The sequence below is a fragment of the Lissotriton vulgaris genome, chromosome 2_1, assembly GCF_964263255.1.
Source record: "Lissotriton vulgaris chromosome 2_1, aLisVul1.2, whole genome shotgun sequence".
NCBI classification, from domain to species: Eukaryota; Metazoa; Chordata; class Amphibia; order Caudata; family Salamandridae; genus Lissotriton; species Lissotriton vulgaris.
Genome location: NC_141687.1, coordinates 1,650,408,507 through 1,650,428,860, shown reverse-complemented (window position 1 = coordinate 1,650,428,860; position 20,354 = coordinate 1,650,408,507). Strand labels below are relative to the sequence as shown.

Sequence of the window (20,354 nt, the reverse complement as noted above, 5' to 3'; positions counted from 1 at the left end):
TCAGTTACCATTCTTAGAGCCCTGTGTTCCAGTCAATCTTCCTACGGATCAAATAAATTAACGCTCCATAGGCCAAGAGTCTTTGCCATCAAAGAAGCCGGGATACTACAGTTCTAGTGGCACACAGTTTTGTGATGCTGTGGCCAGCTGTAGGGATCTTTATTAATCCAGAGGTGCTCATGAGGAGGGACAGTAGAGAGGAAAACCTTCTGTATGACCGGCGAGACTGGGTGAATAGGTTGTGTAGTGGAGGAGACGTGGTCTACTGGAGATGTGGTTTTGTGATGGAGCTGTGGTCTAGTGAACTAGAGTAGATGTGATCTAGTGAAGGAGACATGATATGGCAGCAGAGAGTCTATCTAGTGAAGAAGACTTGGGGCCTCATTTATGAGGCCCCTTGCGCCGCCGGCACGTCAGTTTTTGTGACGTTCCCTGGCGTAGAAGCCTCCGTGATATTTATCGGGCAGCACTAAGCCACTTTTTTTGGCTTAATGCTGCCTGATAAATATCAGTCCCTGTACGCAGTTTTCTGGATTAAAGGGGCATGCAATGGGTGTTGCTTGGGGCGTTCCCAATAATATCCATGGCTTTTTGACACTGCCCAAGAATTACGAGAAATCGTAAATCTGAAGAAGCACCAATAACTTACGGAGGCACAACAAGAAGAAATATATTTATTTCTCCTTGTTTTTCCTTTTTCTATGTGTGCTGCATTCTGTAGCACAGACAGCAGGAGGAAAAAGCCTATTGTGATTATCTTTGTGCAGGAAGGTGTTTCTTCCTGTACAAACATAATCATGTATGTAACCCAATGCAGGAGTTGTAATCTAGTGAAATAATGGTAGTTTAGTGATGGAGAAGTGATCTAGTGGAAATGAAGTTGTCTCATGGGCGGCTCCTCCATAATGGCCTAGGAGCGTTGCCCACAGTCTGTACCATCGGACGATAAATAAAATGATAATAACACAATGTTATAATTTTATTTCTGCTATCTGAGCCCCACTATACAATAGGTGTATTATGTTTCTCCAACCGGCTGTGTTATACAGCTGGTTGGAGAAAAGCCAGACTCCAATTCACCATCGGAGCAGCAAACGAGGCCGCTCAGACCAATCCTGGAGCTGCTCTCTTGTGATAGCATCGTAGGGATTGGGTGTGGAACCTGTACCCTGAGGGCTTATACCTTTTGGCCAGCCGACGAGAGGAGCTGCAAGGCAGGAGTCAGCGGGAGCTGACATGAGCAGCAGGTAAGTCTTTTTCATTTTGTTTACAATTATTTTATTTCCCCTCCCCAACCCGCCGCCCTCTCCATCCGCGCCTGCCCTACCACTTTAGGTAGGTGGCGACCGCCACTGAGTAGTCTACTTTATAAGACATTATCTAGAGGAGGAGGTGTCGTCTGGTGAGGAAGATGTAGTGTTATCGAAGAAACACAGTCTGAGCACGGCCGTCTTAACACCATTATAGGCCCCCAGGCAAAGCAATGCACTGGGCCCTGCCTACACAACCACTCACAGGAATACAAATATGTAAACTTGGTTAAATTCTGATGTGTGCATAGATTAGCATTGGGCCCCTATGCTCGTGGTGCCCCTGGCAACTGCCAAGCATGCACATACATTAAGATGGCACTGAGTCTGATGAAGGAAGTGTATTATGGTGGACGAGATGTGATTGAGTGAGAGTATCTTGATTCAGAGGTGAAGGCTCAGACTATGAAGGAGACTCAGCTTAGTGTGGATGATGCGGCTAGAGGAGAATGTGTGGTCTAATGGAGATGTAGTTGATTGGAGAATACTCGACCTAGTAGTGAAGACTTAGGGGCAGATTTACGTTGCCTGACGCATCTCTGCAAATCGGCAGAGATGCGCCAGGAAAGAAACGTCATGCAAATCCATCCTTGCGCCACCCATGATGCACCGCATTTACAATACGGCGCACCATGGTACAAGGAAGGGCAGATGCGTGACTCATCTTTTGGCTTACGGGCAGCGCATTGCTGGAGTCACGTCGCAAGCGCGACACAACTCCTGCAATGCACAGGGGCCACCCATACATTACATGGTGCGTCACTCCTTACGCCTGCTTCAAGCAGGCGTAAGGAATTGACGTAGCAGCTTTGGGAAAGTGACTTAGTGAAATCTTGTAGATTTCACTGAGTCACTTTCCAGGGGCGTTCCTGCGACGGATTGCCCCCCCTGCACCGGAACGCCTACATGAAACCTGACGCTGATTTCCAGTGGCGCAGGGCCTTACACCGTGATGCATCTCCATAGATGCGTCACGTTGTAAATGCCTCGTAGGGATGTGCCATGTTTACGCCGCCTTGCGTGACGCAACAGCGGCGTAAACGTGGCGCAAGGGGCTCGTAAATCTGCCCTTATCTCTACTGAACGGAGGTCTAGTTAGTAGAGGAGAGATTCTCTTATGGGGGAGATGTGATGTAAAAAAGGCAACAATGTTGTAGTGGAGACTCTGCCTTATGAAAGAGATGTAGTTTAGTGTAGCAGGTGTGTTGTAGCAAAAAAGTGACCTACTTCAGGATTCATGTGCTAATGAAGGCCATGTGCTCTGGTGCCAGTGGCATGGCCTAGTGCAGCATAGGAGTTGCAATATAGCAGCAACGGTGTTGATTGTGGAGACAGGAGATCTGAATATCTGAATTACAGTTCTGACTTTCCCACTTGACCAAACATTGTGATGCGGCAAAGCACATCTCTCTCTCTGGGCCACAGTCTGCCTACTGGGAAACCAAAAACACCATCACTATTGGGTACTAGAGAAAATAAGCACTGGCAATGACAACGCATCAAGATTGCATTATGTATGCTTGTGATACACACATGTAGAGATAGGGTGGCACCATTATTCTATGTATGTGAAATTGAAAAATGCCCCTGGGAACTACTTGCACAGTATGTGTGATATGCTGTGTCCCTGTGCTGGTGACATTAGCACTTGTAAAGATCGCTAAAGCAGTCGGTAGCCACGTGCTGAGGAGGGAGATTTGTATTTTACATTGTACAGCTGGATGAGCCAAGCAAAGAGTTTGCTGGTTGAAACCAATGGGAATAAAACGGCCATCAGATAACTGGATGAAAATGATCTAAAACCAGATATGCATTATGGCATTCCACCATTACTGGAGAAAGACTGCACCGTTCTTCCTGGCGATGTTGAGTTTGAGCTACTCTAGGAATTTCTCCGGTATGGTGGTATGGGAAATGAAAACACTTTTTTGTTTAGTTTTCTTTGACAGTACACACTTGATTTCGTTTTTTAGGAACCCATGGGAGTTACAGGTGAGAAAATAGCACAACTGAAAAAACATGGCTGTCACGATATGCCCTCCAACCCCCTCCAAAATACATGGGGGCATATTACCAAGCAATAGCGATAATTATCGCTATGCATGGTTAGCGGGTAAAATTATATCGTCGAGCACCGAGGATTTTTACCGCTGAGATACCTTGATATTATCAAGGTTTATCTCAAAAGCGGTAAAAATCCTGCAAAATGCATGAATATCGATGAAAAATCTGCGATATTCATGCATTGTCGTGACAATGCTCTTAGCCATGTTATCCACCTTCCATTGGATAACATGGCTAAGAACTGCTTTTGGCAGGCGTGAGCTTTTGGAGATATTAGCGCTAGCGAATACTTCCAAAAGTAGATAATGGAGATAGCGATGTTAGCGACTGTTTCCAGTCGCTAACATCTTGGCACGCCCACTTTGCATGTCATTAGCGATAATTATCGCTGACATGCAAAGTGGGCCCCAAGATGATCGCTATCTCCTTAAAGCTGTCGCTAACTGGTGTTAGCGACAGCTAGGTAATAGGGCGATAAAATTATCGCCGCTTTAGCGGGAAAAATTCCCGCTAAAGCAGCGATAAGGCCCTTGGTAATATGCCCCATGGATTTTATACCTGAAATGCATTAGGGACATGTAAGAATTCATGCAATCATGTGGATTATGTTTTGTAAAATTGCAGTAAAATAGAAAGACGATTATGAAGAGTGGTGAATTAAAACAACGTACAACATACAAGAGATTTCATGTATTTGATAACCAATTGTAGCAATTAATAACTGAAAGGAAGTAAATCCACTATTAAATTTGAGATTGCAAGTTTACGCAGTGACTCAAGTGCAGAAATTGAACCCTGGTCCCGGGCAAGACCCTGATGCAGAGGTCTAGCCCGGGACCAGGGTTCAATTTCCCCGCCTCAGCGGGGCTTGGGCTCAAAATTCCACGGACCTGATTATTCTCGCCTTGGTGCCTATTCTAATCAACGAGTCCCACTCTGCAACTCTGGGCAATAGCTTGCTTAATCTCCACAACGGCCCCCACAACACTAAGGATGCCTGGCCTCCACCTTGGTGGTGCCCAGGAGTGGACGCCTCACAGGGAAAGCCAGGATGGGTTCCACAGCGGTATTCGTACAAGCGCCTTGAGACCCTTGCGGGTGAGTAGTGCGCTATACAAGTATCAATTTAAATTTTTACATTTACACCAGCCAAGATGGCCTAGTTTTGCACCACTCATAATTTAAAAATATTCTTGACCAGTTAATTTACCACAGCTTGGACACCAAAAAGAAGCAAAGATGGGTGACGAAAGACTACAGATGGTTTAAATAGCAGTGCTTACTAAGGGACCGTATACCCTCCACTTTTTTTAAAAAACAAAACAACACAAGGAATCCTGGTGATTCGAGAGGCTGGAGCCAGCACCATGTGGATCAGAAGAAGAGGAGGTGATCGCTCAAAGAAACATCATCCAGGTGGCAGTGATGTCAACTTGTTTTCCAGGGAAGACTTTGAACATGATTTTGAGAGAGGGAAGGGAGACTTGCATGTATTCGTCTTTCTTGTTTTCATTCTCCCAACCACACACTAATGACCTTTAATTTTGTTCACCTCTCTCTCTCACTCTTTTCATAAGCACATAAATATGCAGCATGTGTAGCTTGTGTTCGCCCAGTTTAAGGTTTTTATTGCATTGTATAAATATGTATGTGGTGAAGTTTTTTTTAAGTTAGAGAGTTAATCACGGATATCTACCTTTACTGACAGCACACCATACTAGCTGACATTTTATAGCATTAGTCATTCAAAAGGAATTAATAATATTCATTAATTCATTATTAGCTTCCTAATCCACTCTTTGTTTATTCCTATTGGCTATTTCATGAAGTACTGTAGTCCTAAATATTTCTGTCACCTCAGACACCTTTAGGAAGAACAAGGCCTTTGTACCTGAGATGTCAACTTTACTAAAATTAGTAACTAGAGTCACAAAGGGAAATGTGGCTCAGTCTAATGAATGTAATTTATGGGGCTGTTTGATTAGTGAGTCTTACAAAGTCCTTTGTGATGGTGGTGGGTCTTAGTTGGACTCTGTAAGCACATATTACTAATCTTAAGGCTTTGCCACATTTGGGTGTCTTACTCGACTCCAACATGTTTTGGAAACCGCTAGTGGCAGCTAAGAACGAGGAGCTTACTGATCTGTTGCCCCAATTTTCAGTTTTGCTTCAAGATTGGGTAGCAGACCTCTTAAAAACCCGGTGAAGATCTAGCAAGCTAAATGTATATCCAAGGTTTCATATGGCATTAACATCTGGGGCTATGTGGAACTTAACCTCTTCCAGATTACCAAAAATAAGTTCTTGCGGTGATTACTATGCGCTCTCCAAAGTACCCCTTACCTGTGTGCTCAAAAGGAGTTGGGCATCAGCTACTTAAGTCATTTAATAGCTGTCCATCATTGGTTGGGTTGGATTAGACTGTGGATCAATGAGGAACTTGGTCTGAATAACTTGATTTTAAACGATTTGCTTTTGCTTGATTATGTTCTTAAAACCCCCTCGATCAAACACATTAAGAATTCTTTCCTGTATTTGGGGAGAGGGACCCTTTTTAATAACTCTGAGAGTATATGTAAATTGGGCAGAAAGTGGGTGAAGGATAACTTTCTAGAAAGAAGATCTATATATAGCGAGGAGAGGGAACTGACAAAACCCACAATTCAGAGGTATTTTTTGTTAATAACGACACAGCCATGTGAGCCTTGTATGGAGTAACAATGATCCACAGGGTCTAGTATATGTGCGTGGTCGACATGTTTCTTGAATGCTGTCCCTAGCGGGTCACTCGGCAGGGGACCCGCATTGCTAGTTGCGCGCCCCCTTCCATAGTGATTCAGAAAAGGGGGTGGTGATGAACAGAGTGTCTGAATTAAGCAGACCACTCTTACCCAGTCCAAAGATCAGGGCTTGATCCATCACCGTTTTTTAGCTCACTGCACCATCCCAGCTCAGAACTTGGCTATATGCAAATTAGTCTGACCCTGGCCCAGTGCATCATGGGAACAGGGCAGACCAAACTACCAAGCCAATTCTTATACTGGGAAGGAAACAAGCTACCGGGGACCGGTTTCTGGCATTTCAGCCGTCTTCGGCCCGGCTTGCTTGAATCCTGATGGTGCAATGAGCAAGGGACTCACATCTGAGTATACCCTTCCACGCTTATGGTGGACAAAAATGATTCAGAAAAGGGGGTGGTGATGAACAGAGTGTCTGAATTAAGCAGACCACTCTTACCCAGTCCAAAGATCAGGGCTTGATCCATCACCGTTTTTTAGCTCACTGCACCATCCCAGCTCAGAACTTGGCTATATGCAAATTAGTCTGACCCTGGCCCAGTGCATCATGGGAACAGGGCAGACCAAACTACCAAGCCAATTCTTATACTGGGAAGGAAACAAGCTACCGGGGACCGGTTTCTGGCATTTCAGCCGTCTTCGGCCCGGCTTGCTTGAATCCTGATGGTGCAATGAGCAAGGGACTCACATCTGAGTATACCCTTCCACGCTTATGGTGGACAAAAATGAATCGTTTTTGGCCACTATAGGTGTGGCAGGGTATACTCAGACATGAATCCCTTTCTCACTGCTCCATCAGGATTCAAGCAAGCCGGGCCGAAGACGGCTGAAATGCCAGAAACCGGTCCCCGGTAGCTTGTCTCCTTTCTGGTGAAGAATTGGCTTGGTAGTTTAGTCTGCCCTGTTCCCATGATGCACTGGGCCAGGGACAGACTGATTTGCATATAGCCAGGTTCTGAACTGGGATGGGGCAGTGAGATAAATAACGGTGATGGATCAAGCCCTGATCTTTGGACTGGGTAAGAGTGGTCTGCTTAATTCAGACACTCTGTTCATCACCACCCCCTTTTCTGAATTGTTTTTGGCCACTATAGGTGTGGCAAGGTATACTCAGACATGAGTCCCTTTCTCACTGCTCCATCAGGATTCAAGCAAGCCGGGCCGAAGACAGCTGAAATGCCAGAAACCGGTCCCCGGTAGCTTGTCTCCTTTCTGGTGAAGAATTGGCTTGGTAGTTTAGTCTGCCCTGTTCCCATGATGCACTGGGCCAGGGACAGACTGATTTGCATATAGCCAGGTTCTGAACTGGCATGGGGCAGTGAGATAAATAACGGTGATGGATCAAGCCCTGATCTTTGGACTGGGTAAGAGTGGTCTGCTTAATTCAGACACTCTGTTCATCACCACCCCCTTTTCTGAATCCCTTCCATAGTGAGCAAAGCAGTGCTCACAAGGCAACCCCGTCTACCTACGACCCCACCTGTGAGGGTCTCTACAATCCAGGTGTCCTCCCCCGGACCTTCTATTAACAACGCTGGTGATATTGAAAGTTTTGCGCACCGGCTTTTGTAGTAGTGTTAGAGTTCTTGAGCACTCACTCCTGTAGATATTGGTCCTGAAGAATTGCCGAGTGATCCGCTAGGGGCAGCAGGCAAGAAACATGTCAACCACGCACATATACAAGACCCTGTGGATCATTGTTACTCCATACAGGGCTCACACATTTTAATTAGGGTAGCACACCCCGAGATTTAAAATTAATTCCCTCAGGGCAGTGCTATACCTATTTTAAACCACCACTCTCACTCATTCACTACACCGACCACTCACCCTCATGCACCTAACAGCTGTCTCTTAAAAGATCTCCGGCAAAGAGCCCCTTCGCGGGAGCCCGTCGGGCCTTGCAGCGCCGGCCCGACGAGGAGCACAGCCCAATAATGAAGCATGACACCTTGCTGGGTGTGTGGGGCATTTAATAAGAGACCTGCTTCCTTCCCCCCCCCTCTTGTTAGAAACTGCCCTTGGCAGGTGGGCAACGCTACAGTCCACATTTATCCGGACTATATTCTTTCAGTACAGCGCCGCCGATCCTCCTACCTGGAGGTCAAGAAATGCCTGAGAGACCACAACATACAATGCTCCCTGCAATACCTGGCACGTCTTAGCATTCGCCATCAGGAGGGCACAGTATTCTGTAATACACCTGAGGAGACGCGGACCTGGATTGACCAGCAAGGCCGTGCGCATGGGCCCCCCACACTACCGACGTATTCTCCCCAGTCCTGGACACTAGTGGAGGCCTGAAGGGACTGTGACAGAGGTCGGATACGTTGTCCAACAAAGGCACAGTCAGCCCAGGAATGGGCACAGGCCATCAAAATGGCGGAGCACATAGGCAGTCTTGCAACCTCTCCAAGACTTGACTCAGACTCGGACACGACTATGGATCAGATACTGCCCATCTAAGCCTTGCAGCTTGAGGCTTGTCGGGGGCGGCCCGGCCCCCACCCCACAAACCACAGACACACTGGGCTGAACATTCCAGAACCCTACGACGGCTTTCACTACAGAAACTGAACAATCTGCACACTCAGATGAAATTGCAGACCCACAATTTATTAAACTGCCTCTGAAACCTTTGTCTCTTCAGACAGTTCTTAGTGAAATTTTGCTCAACAAAGAGCCTTTTTGTGACCATGTTATGCTTAGCGCCAGGCTGAGTCATTGGAGGCGGCAAAGACACTGTCTACCGGTTCCCCAATGAGTGATAAGTAGCTGATATAGCACTCTACCGGTTCTTATATGTATGTTATATTTTGTTGCCTATTTAACCCGCATTTTAGGCCGAATGGCCAATTGCCCGTTGGCAAGCAGGCCCGGGGTAGGAAGTTGGGAAATCTTTTATAACATATCTATCTCTTTTTCTCTATGTTTACAGTGGGGAGTGTGGGTTGGTGTATATTTTTAATACTATGTGTGGGGGGTGGGCTGTGGTGCGGTGGGTACTGGAAGCTTGAGGCCTGTTTTACACTGGATTCTCCTTTCACTATTAGGTCAATGGCGGCTGGAGACTATGTTTTGTTAACCTGGATTGTGAGGGGCTTGGCGGGATGTGCTAAACACCACAAAGTATATCAATATTTATGCAGTCATGGGATCATGTTTGCGCTGTTACAAGAAACACATCTCACCTCACAAACACTTGCATCACTCCTTAAGCTCTGGAGGAGCATGATCCTGGGCACTACGTACTCGGGGTATGCCAGAGGTGCTCTTATTTGGGTGGCAACGGGGACCCCATTGAAGATTACACACTCAAGAGTAGACATGCAGGGCCGCTTTGTCACCATGGAAGGACTTCTGAATGGATAGCCATTGGCATTGGTGTCTCTGTATGCTCCGAACTCAGGCCAGTCTACCTTCCTGCAAACACTCACGCCATCCTTAGTCACAAATCCCATGGCCCCATGTACTGGCTCGGTGATTTTAATGGGGTACAAGATCTTGACCTGGATTGCTCCCGCCCTTCCCTTCCAGGTGCACAATCCATCAAGCTGGCACAACATATGACGGAGTGGGTGTCAAACATGCAGGTGCATGACATATGGTGCAGCAAAATCCCCTGAAGCATACTTACTCTCATTATGGATAGATATCAAATTCTGCTTGGACAATGCCCTACAAAGTATACAGCAGGCTGACTATTTGACGCATGCACTTTCTGATTATACCCCGCTACAATTGAGTTTGTCCTGGGGCATGCAGCAACCTGAGATCGCGACCTGGTGACTGCCGTGTGCGTGCTCGCTGACACATCCTACCATGCCACCCTTTTGGACTCTATTGATTCATATTTCTCGACAAATGCAGGTCCTGCATCGTCAGCCAGGGTGGAAAGGGACGCCTTTAAGGCTGTTCTTCGTGGACACGCCATCAAAACCATATATGGCGCCAGAAAAACACTGACCGCTTGGCTCCACACTCATGAGTCAGAAATACAAAGATGCGAGTAAAACATTCCCACTGACCCCCGGGTTGGCCCTTCCCTAACCCAGGCCCGCCTGGCATACAAGAGCGCAATGAATGACCTCTGTGCACTACTCTACAAGACATATCTGGCAAGCAGACACAAGGAGGGTGACAAGGCAGGCACACTGCTCCCGTAGCTATTGAGATCTAATACTTCCCAACCCCCATCACCTCCATACATACCTCTGCTGGGACTCTTGTGAACACGCAGGAAGCCATTAATCAGTCATTTTATGAATATTACACAGCGCTATATGCTCCCCAGCCATGCATGACCCTACTTCCGTCCAGGACTTCCTTACATAGATACAACTCCCTAAGATTATGCCAGCACACTATGATTCCCTAGAAGACCCCATCGTGGTAGATGAGTCCACGGACACTATCGGACAGCTGGTGTCTGGCAAGATGCCAGGAACAGACGGCTGTCCGTGGGAGTTTTATTCCACCTACGCCGCACAACTAACACCTAGGTTAGCCAGTATGTATGCCGAAGCCTTTGAAAAGGACGCGCTGCTGCCCACTCTGAGGGAGGCGATGCTAGTGATCCTGCCGAAGCCAGGCCCTCTCCGAATGCCTCATATCGCCCTTTGTCGATGTCGAACATCGATTGCAAGATCCTCTGGCAAATAGGTTAACAGCAGTCCCCTTATTGGTCCATGAGGACCAGAATGGCTTCAGACTGGGGTGAAACACTGGCCTGAATCGCCGTCTGTTTGCTCTGTTGGTGTGGGCAAGGGGTGAGGCGGAGATGTCCTTGATAGCATCTTTAGACATCGAGACATCGTTAATCTATCTGCGCAGCCGGACTGAGGTACTGAAATTGATTATGCACCTCTTAAATGAACACGCACAGGTCTCCAGCCTCCCAGTCAACTGGTCTAAATCGGTGGTGTTTCCGATGACACCCATGTCGCCGGCCCAGAGACGGGCGGCACTGGAGACACCGTTGGCATGGGCGTTTCATGCTTTTAAATACCTGGGGATCCAGGTCTACCATTTGGAGGCAGATACTATTGACGGCAACCAAGGTCGGGCCATAACTAGAGGCCACCAAAGTCTCTAGCTGGGCCTCTTGTTGTATCCCATGGGAAGGGTGGCCTAAGATGCTGGTCCTACCGCACCTTTTGTACTTCTTCTACACACCTCCTGCACCCGGAAACTTTTTCAGGAGCTGGAATCCTTTCTAGTTTCCCTGATATGTAGGAACTCAAGGGCCAGGGTGGCTATCCATAAATTGTACCTGCCGCTATCTGATGGTAACTTAGGCCCCACAAATTATGAGCGATATTATGCCGCAGCACAATTGCAGTGGCCAATGCGGTGGCTAGCTAAGAGCAATCTCACCGAGCTGGCGACGGTGACCCTGTCTTGGGATCCCTCAGTATTGCTGGAATGGATGTCAGGCTCAACTACTCTGACCCAGAAACACCAAGGTAACATCTTAATGGCAGTGGCTAGAAGGAGCTGGTCCAGATACATGATGGCCAAGGACCAACTGCATCATATGCCCCGGGCCTGCTTCTGGAGATACTTCCTGTTACGTTCACCTATCATGGATGCCCAGAATTGGGGCTCTGGAAGGAGAGGGGGTTAGAAACATAGGGAGATATGTATGTAGAATCACAATTACTAACATTCGAGGAGCTAGTAGACGCCTATGAGGTACTAAAGGGCTCCTTCTTGCTACAGGCTCTGCTTACACGCCACTCCTTGAGAGCATGGGATAACGACCGAGCAAAACCTTCCACGTCACACCTGCTACAAACACTGCTCACGCGCGGTCGGGGTAGACATGCCGTAACAGTCATTTACACATCTTTTAGACTAGCGACCCACCCGCACTGTCGACACTTCACAAGTACTGGGATGCCAAGCTGTCCACCACCCTCTCTGATAAGCAGTGGCTGCAATGTCTTAATCACCCAAAAACTATCTCGACCAACACCAGCCTGAAGTATAATCAATGTAATTACTTCCACCATACGTATCTCACACCCCAAAGGTTGACATGCCTGTACCGTGCTACCGTCAACATATGCCCCAGGTGTCGGTACCCGGGAGCCACATTCACACACATGGTATGGACCTGTACGGGTATTCAAACATTCTGGACTGATGCAGCCACAGCACTCAAGGATACGGTGGGCACCCAGGTGGAGGTGGAGTCTATTCATTTCCTATTGGGCATCACGAAACGCAGCTCATCCCGTAAAGGCCTGGATACATTTTTAGATATTGCCTTGGGGCCTCGCCAAACGTAAAATAGCCATGGCATGGAAGGCGACACTGGGTCCTAACATATACTTGTGGATGCTTGATCTCCGCAGAGAGCTAGTGTCGGAACACATGAACGAGCTAGTGACCGCAGGGCATGCAACAGCGCCCCTGCGACTTACAGAATTACCTGATAGTGATTGAGGCCAAACTCTCCACTTTACGCCCTCTTTTTTAGACCTATTCAATAGAATAGGACCCATGGCTTCTTCAGGCTCACGGGACCCACGCCAACCCATACATATATACCCCTCGACTATCGGGTGTCCTGGCCCCCTACACCCTTCTCCTTGTTCTTTGCCCATCTTTTCCTCCTCTTCCCCCTCCCCCCTACCCATGGCACATTTCCCACTATCGGACCACCACACCCAATCAGCTACATGTTACCCACTGAAATACCACACTGACAGGCACACTCAGGCCTGCATCAACACATAGAGATCGATTTTTTCTTCTTCCTTTTGTTCCTCTTGTTCAAGTTATTTTATTTTGTTACTCAAATACAATTTAATGGAGAAATTGCTCTGTGTAACAATGGGGGATTTCCCTTTGGTTCTCCTGACCTATTTGACTGTTTGTAAATGTTCTATGCTGCAGTCCCTTGCTCACTTGGCCACTGGATTCAAGATAGCCTGGCTGATGAGGATTATGAATCCGAAACCGGTCCCAGGATGCTTGTTTCCGGTCCAGGGAAGACATGGCTTGGCAGTTCGGGCTGAACTGTTCCCATGAGGCATAGGATCAGACTGATTTGCATATGGCCATGTCTGAACTGGGGTGGCTGAGTGAGCTAAAGAATGGTGATGGATTAAACCCAGATCAGTTGACTGGGGGTGAGTGTTTGATTTGCTCATACGCTCCGTCCATCATCCCCTTTTGTATCGCTTTGTTCGCCCTAAATTGGCAGGGTATTCTCAGACGTGAGTCCCTTGCTCACTTGGCCACTGGATTCAAGAAAGTCTGGCTGATGAGGATTATGAATCCGAAACCGGTCCCATGATGCTTGTTTCCGGTCTAGGGAAGACATGGCTTGGCAGTTCGGGCTGGACTGTTCCCATGAGGCATAGGGTCAGACTGATTTGCATATGGCCATGTCTGAACTGGGGTGGCTGAGTGAGCTAAATAATGGTGATGGATTAAATCCAGATCAGTTGACTGGGGGTGAGTGTTTTATTTGCCCAAACGCTCCGTCCATCATACCCTTTTGTATCGCTTTGTTCGCCCTAAGTTGGCAGGGTATGCTCAGACGTGAGTCCCTTGCTCACTTGGCCACTGGATTCAAGATAGCCTGGCTGATGAGGATTATGAATCCGAAACCGGTCCCAGGATGCTTGTTTCCGGTCCAGGGAAGACATGGCTTGGCAGTTCGGGTTGGACTGTTCCCATGAGGCATAGGGTCAGACTGCTTTGCATATGGCCATGTCTGAACTGGGGTGGCTGAGTGAGCTAAAAAATGGTGATGGATTAAACCCAGATCCGTTGACTGGGGGTGAGTGTTTGATTTGCTCAAACGCTCCGTCCATCATCCCCTTTTGTATCGCAGTACGGTGCCGCGGCACGGCTAACAAGATGGAGTACTATTTGAGTTTTCCCTGGCATCCCGCCAACACCATTTAAATTATTGTCATTTTGCCATGTCAATGTTGGCTTTCATCGTCATGCAGATGCTAATGATGTTACTCTGTCAAAAGTTATAAAAATCATTTACAAAAAATATAGTCTTGCGGCCGCCCACCCTCAAGGCTCACCTGACTCCACCTCATCCTCATTTGCACTTGCCCTATGGAAAGATCATGGTCTGCCTCCATGAAAATCAAGCTCCTCAACCCTGCAGGTAGTGGTTTGAAAACAGGTGATACAACGCAGTGTCGGACTTGGACATAAAATAGGCCCAGCACCAAATTAAAAGTGGCTCCAATTAGCAAACATAGAAAAACTAAAGGTGCTCATGTTTGCGAGTTGGGGTAATTTCGAACTTATAAACACAAGCTGAATAAGTGCTATGCAATGCTTGGAAGGTGCACTTACTGCAGACAATGTTTCTATGAGTGTCAGGGAAATTAAGAATAAAAACCGACCAGTAGACCATAAAAGAGGCCACAAACAGCCCAAAAAAAACACCCTCACAGAGACCTGTCAGACCAGCCCATCAGGCAGTGTCTGATTGTCCAAAAGGCCAGTACGACCCAGCCCACAACTTACCCTTGCTAGCACTCAGGGCCGGACTGGCCGTAGGAGGCACTAGGCAATACCCCGGTGCGCCGCACGGGTGTGGGCTGGTTTTGGGCCCCTGGGGGCCGATTTTGTTACAGGGCCTTTTTTGCAGCTGCCCTGCAACAAAATCGGCCGAAAACCGGCCCTGGCAAAGAGATCGGGGGCACCCCCAACCCCCGGGGGCGTCCGAGCACTTTGCCAGGGCCGGTTTTGGTTTCCAGTCCGGCCCTGCTAGCACTAGTGCTATAAAGGCAGCACCAGAGGCACTTCTCATACAAGTGCTTAGCACAATCCCTGCCTGCTGCTGCTTTACAGAGGAAGCATAAGAGAGCAATTCACACAAGTCACCCAGGCCACCGCCACCTGGAGTAGCTGGGTCAAGGGAGCTCCTTCCCTTCAGAAAAAGGGTAAAACCCTGGCTGTTCCCCAGGACCTAGTCGCCGGACCCTGCCCCTGACTCATTCTCACTTGAGCTACTTTAGCGCCAGGATGCCTGCAAGGTGACAGTGCGCTTTATAAATTGAATAAATAAATAAATAAGGCAGCGGAGAGGGCTTTCTTCACCCATTTCTTCATACTCATGCTCACGTGGAGTGCTTCTTCTAAGGCTCAATGTTAGGTTGTCCTCTCATTGCTCACCCTATTAGCTTCAACTGGACAAGGGCATGGTTGTGGGCGCCTCTCATCAAAGTCATCCACATACTCATTCCTAATTTATTTATTATATTAATTTGAAGAGTTGTTTAAGGCACAAACATGACCCCATCGGGTATCACAGTGCTTTACAAACATTTGAAGAGCAGAGACATACAAAATAAAACAATCTTATCATAGATGAGAAACAGTACAGTATATGACAGCTAACCCGATATGGGTGGTCTCACCTCAGTGTTAAAACAGATAGGTAAAAATAATTGTACAACAAGCGATCAGTAGTCAAGAGAGAAGTTGACGAGAACTGATAGGCTCGGAAAGAACCTAAGTCAGAAATGTGTTCATAAGTAACAATTTCACTTCTTTCTTAAAGGGGTTCAGTCTCGTTTCAAGGGGGAGGGAGTTCCAAATTCTCGAGACAATTCCTGAGAAGGCTCTATTGTCAGTGGCTGGATATTAGCAGCACGAGGCGCGTGCCCCCACGAGGCTCAGTCAACTCATACTTGACTGCATCAGTGGCACAAAGGCATAGTCAAGATAGTGGCTCATCACAGATTACCAAAAAGAGACCCTTGTCTCTCTTGCCATGCCACTGGAGGAGGGGGCTACCTTAAATTGAAAGACCAGAGCCTCCATCAGGGCACAAGTCCTAAAAAAGAAGTGGGGGGACTAACCTAGTTTATCAGAATGCAAGTGGCAGCATGGCGCATGACATCACGGTGTGTGATATCACGGCACGTAATATCACAGCACGTGACATCACAGGAAGTGGCATCATAAGAAGTGACATCAGATCTTAAGCATATATGTTTAACGTGTCTATCATGAGTACATTGGACCACATTTCGAGTCTATAGGGAAACCCTCCGGATTTAGGCAGAAGATTCACACTTCTGTAAGCTACTCATAAAACCATGTTGTCTTTTGTCTGCGTAAACGTCCTCTACCCGTAGTGCTTTAAAAGAAAAAATAGTGGTATTTAGATTATTTCAACGCCTCCTCAGGGGCAGTAAGCATTATATAAATTACATTTATTTTGTGTAAATACAGGGGAAGTCCAACACATCTAGCATTCTTACAGTGAATGCATATCTTGTAAACAGGGACCGAACAAAGTGAAACGCTGCCTCTCTTAAGTATGTGTGAAGTGCTAACAAGGTGTGAGCCTTTGTTTCCCCTCTGCTGCATTTGCATCTAGTTTTGAGGCTCCTGACTGCTCCCAACAAGGAGACGCCAACAAAAGGACGCCTGATGACCCCTCAGATTCGGCCTTTGCTATGGGCCCAGCAGAAGTCTGAACTGAGAAAGCCCCCTCCCCGCCTGCACGTTGTTGCGGATTCAAAGCAGACAATGTGCAGGCGCTGCTGAAAGTGTCCCAGTGTTTGCATGTTACACCAGGACGAATACAGCATATTTTCAGTGGGGCCCAACTTTTTGGCAGGTGGCGTCCACCCTATGAAAATAGTGGGTGACGCCATGGGTTACAAGCAGAGATGTAATTATGTTACCTGTGCTTCGAAAGGGTCAGGGCAGTGCTTAATTTGAGCCAGTGGTTTCTGGTGCTCAGCACCAGCAGTTAATTGTCAACAGTGGCGCTTATAACAGTCCACCACATGGTGGCACTTTTTGTGTAATTTTAGACATGAGCACAACAGTTGGCTATTAATTCAACATACTTTAAAATGGCTATTAGCTGCCTTCCAATCTATTCCTACACATTTAGGGGCCTAGAATAGTCCAAATTGTCACACTTGTAGGGGTTCATGGTTAGTAGTTGTGCTGGTTCTGTCATAGACGGCGCTGACAGGAGCAATGGACTGGTGCAAGCTGTAGTGGCCTCCTGAGGAGAACCCCAGTAGTATTTTTTTCCAAATTAACGACTGGTTCAGTGGCTGCTACTCACCACTTCTCAGTTGAATCCTCACCTGAAGCAGCTCCACAGTCATGTGCTGCCGGCTAAGCTCCTTCAGCAAATCCAGGGCTCCTTCCTGCAAAGCAGAGAGAGGCATGAAAAGAGGAGGAAGTTTGGAGGAAGATAGAGAGTGTCTGAAGAAATCGGAGAAAGAAGAGCAGAAGCATTTGAGGCATTGCAAGGCAAATGGAGAAGATGAAGAGCAAACAAAGTGAGAGAAATTTAGAACAAGCCTTTGCAATGCAATAGGTCTCGCATTTACCCGAAACCAATTGCATTGCAAATGGTAGGCATCAGGGACAATGGGAGGGAGGGCAGTCGGGGGTGAGGGGCATAAGGCAAGAACAACGGCCAGGCGGGTGGAGGGACGAGAAGACACAGACAATGGGAGGGCGGGCGGGAGGAGAGGAGAAACACAGACAACAGGAGGGAGGGCGTGGAGGGGAAAAGAAGGCACGACAACAGGAGGGAGTAAACCAGGCACCAAAGCATGTTGTGCCTGCAGTAGGCGAACCTCATTAAAGAAAATAGTGCTCACAGTCTAAATAACACGTACCATGTCACAACCGAAGTAAAGGGGCAAGTCACCATGGGAAGTGACAAATGTAGCGGAGGCGGTACTAAGGAGGGACTAACAAGCCTATTGAAGAATCAGAAGCTAGATTTTAGGATGGACACTGACACAAGCCAATGGCAAATATGGGTGGAGAGTGGGCGGAGGCTTCTATTCCCCATTCATCTACAATAGGTCACGCAGAGCAGCGCATCCGTAGTGGCTCTAGGCTTTACCTAAAAAAGGGAATTTGAATAATGGTGGATTCCAAGGGGTAGGGTGCCAGAGATCACCCGTCTACCAGCCTCACTAGCACACCCACGAAGATCTAATCTGCCAAGGCTATGAAACGATACAGTCCCTGCCACGCGCAACTCACAAAGCAGTCTCTCAAAAACCTCTCACAGATTTTAAACTTTACTCCTCAATGATTATAAGGATTCAGACTCATGAAAATATAAAGCACATGCATATTCACACATAGACAAAGGGCGGTCTAACAGTAAAATGTCTGCCCGTACTAAGCGTGGAAGGGTATACTCAGATGTGAGTCCCTTGCTCACTGCACCATCAGGATTCAAGCAAGCCGGGCCGAAGACGGCTGAAATGCCAGAAACCGGTCCCCGGAAGCTTGTTTCCTTCCCAGTATAAGAATTGGCTTGGTAGTTTGGTCTGCCCTGTTCCCATGATGCACTGGGCCAGGGACAGACTAATTTGCATGTAGCCAGGTTCTGAGCTGGGATGGTGCAGTGAGCTAAAAAACGGTGATGGATCAAGCCCTGATCTTTGGACTGGGTAGGAGTGTTCTGCTTAATTCAGATACTCTGTCCATCACCACCCCCTTTTCTGAATCATTTTGCCCGTACTGGTAAGCTGGAGGGGCAGCTGATCCCATGCTGGACCAGTACTGCCTCCAGGACCTGCTTCCTGGATGAGGTGTTCTGTGCTCTTAGAACATCTCTATGTCTTGTTTCTGCAGCCCGTTTCCTGCTTCTGATTGGTTGTCCCAGCCAGTCACATGACTTGCTCACCCTGTACATAGCTCTCAAACGTACAGTATATGTTCTGTAAAGGACGTTTTGACTCTCTCCCTTCCTCAGACGAGGCTCCATCACGACCCTTAAGGCTCTGCAATAATTCGAGGGGAAGTCACCAAGTGATGTCACTAATGACATCACACAGTCTCCACTTGTCTTCATACTTTGGATGACTTTGCCCCTTGACTACCTCGTTCAAGATATCCAAAAGAGAGACAATACGCCCTGGGCCACCTGTCGTGCCCAAGGCAGTCCCTCTAGATACAGCACAAAGAAAGTTGGCAGATATTGGCACAGTTCAGCGAGTTAAAAATGCCAACACCTCAAAATATACCCGCTTGTGTCTTTGTGCAGATGGTTGCTGTCACCACGTAGGTATCACTAGAGCAAGCACAATCCTTTCTAAGAAGCTGTTTTGTTGGTGAGTGAAGGTTAAGGGGGATTCTAGCAACCCCCGCCCTGAAAATGTAATTAAATGATGGAATATCTTTCAATTTTAAACTGTTTTATCAGGCAGAGACAGAGGTATACAATAATGCTGACTCCTCTCTGCACAGTAATTTCTATAATAAATAAAAAAAAACAGTGTACATTATTTTTGTTAAAAACTGTACCGATCCAAATTCCTTTCTACTACTGAATAAAACAGTGAGCATTAATCCCCATTACTGTATAAAATCGTGTGTCTTTCCATTCCTTCCCATTACTGAATAAAGTAGTGCACATTAATTTCCATTACTGTATAAAACAATGTCAGTTCCTCTCCATTCCTCAGTAAAACCGTGCATCTTCCTTTCAAAGACTGCATAAAACGGCACATTGTTTCCGTAAAACAGTACAGATTCCTTTTTATTAGAGTCAAACTAGTCCACTTAATTTATCACTGAATATACAAAGTCCAGTCCTTTCCATCAGTGACTGAACAATGAGCTTTCACTTCCTTTGCTGCTATTGTTTTTCGTTATCTTCTAAGCAACGCACAATCTGCCATTCTTTCGTAAAACAGTGTGCTTTCTAATCCATAACTGAACAAAACATCATATTAAAAAACGTGTGTTTGTTTCCGCAAATTAAAACAGGCAGTGCACATTGGTACTGAATAAAATGGTGCATGTTTCCTCTCTCTCTCTCTCTCTCTCTCTCTCTCTCTCTCTTTCTCTCTCTCTCTCTCTCTCTCTGACTCTATCTCTCTCTCTCACACACACACACTCTTTCTCTCACACGCATACACACACACACACTTTCTCTCACATACAGACACACACACACACTTGTTTGTGTAATACACAAAGAAAGTGGATAGGAGGCGCTAACAGGCTTTTCGCAGAAATCTGAGCTACATCTGCGGTGGCGGAGTAGCTGTAAGGTGATATATTTAGGCTGTATAGATGATATATATATATAGGCTATCGCCCATGCCCCTCCGCTTCCTTCTTACAGACCCACCTGCTGGTGGCAGTAATAAAGTCTGATGAATGGGAGGGCAGGCTGCATCTGTCCGGCAGA

At 47.1% G+C, this 20,354-nt stretch overlaps 1 protein-coding gene across 1 annotated transcript in view; it reads right to left on the bottom strand.

Moving 5' to 3' along the window:
• LOC147733017 (transcription elongation factor A protein 3-like) overlaps positions 1–20,354 on the bottom strand; it is a 292,384-nt gene that overhangs the window by 206,092 nt on the left and 65,938 nt on the right. The window contains exon 2 of the mRNA XM_086957573.1: positions 17,272–17,334. Within this exon, the coding sequence (XP_086813699.1) occupies positions 17,272–17,334 (63 nt within the window). The remainder of the gene's footprint in view (positions 1–17,271; positions 17,335–20,354) is intronic.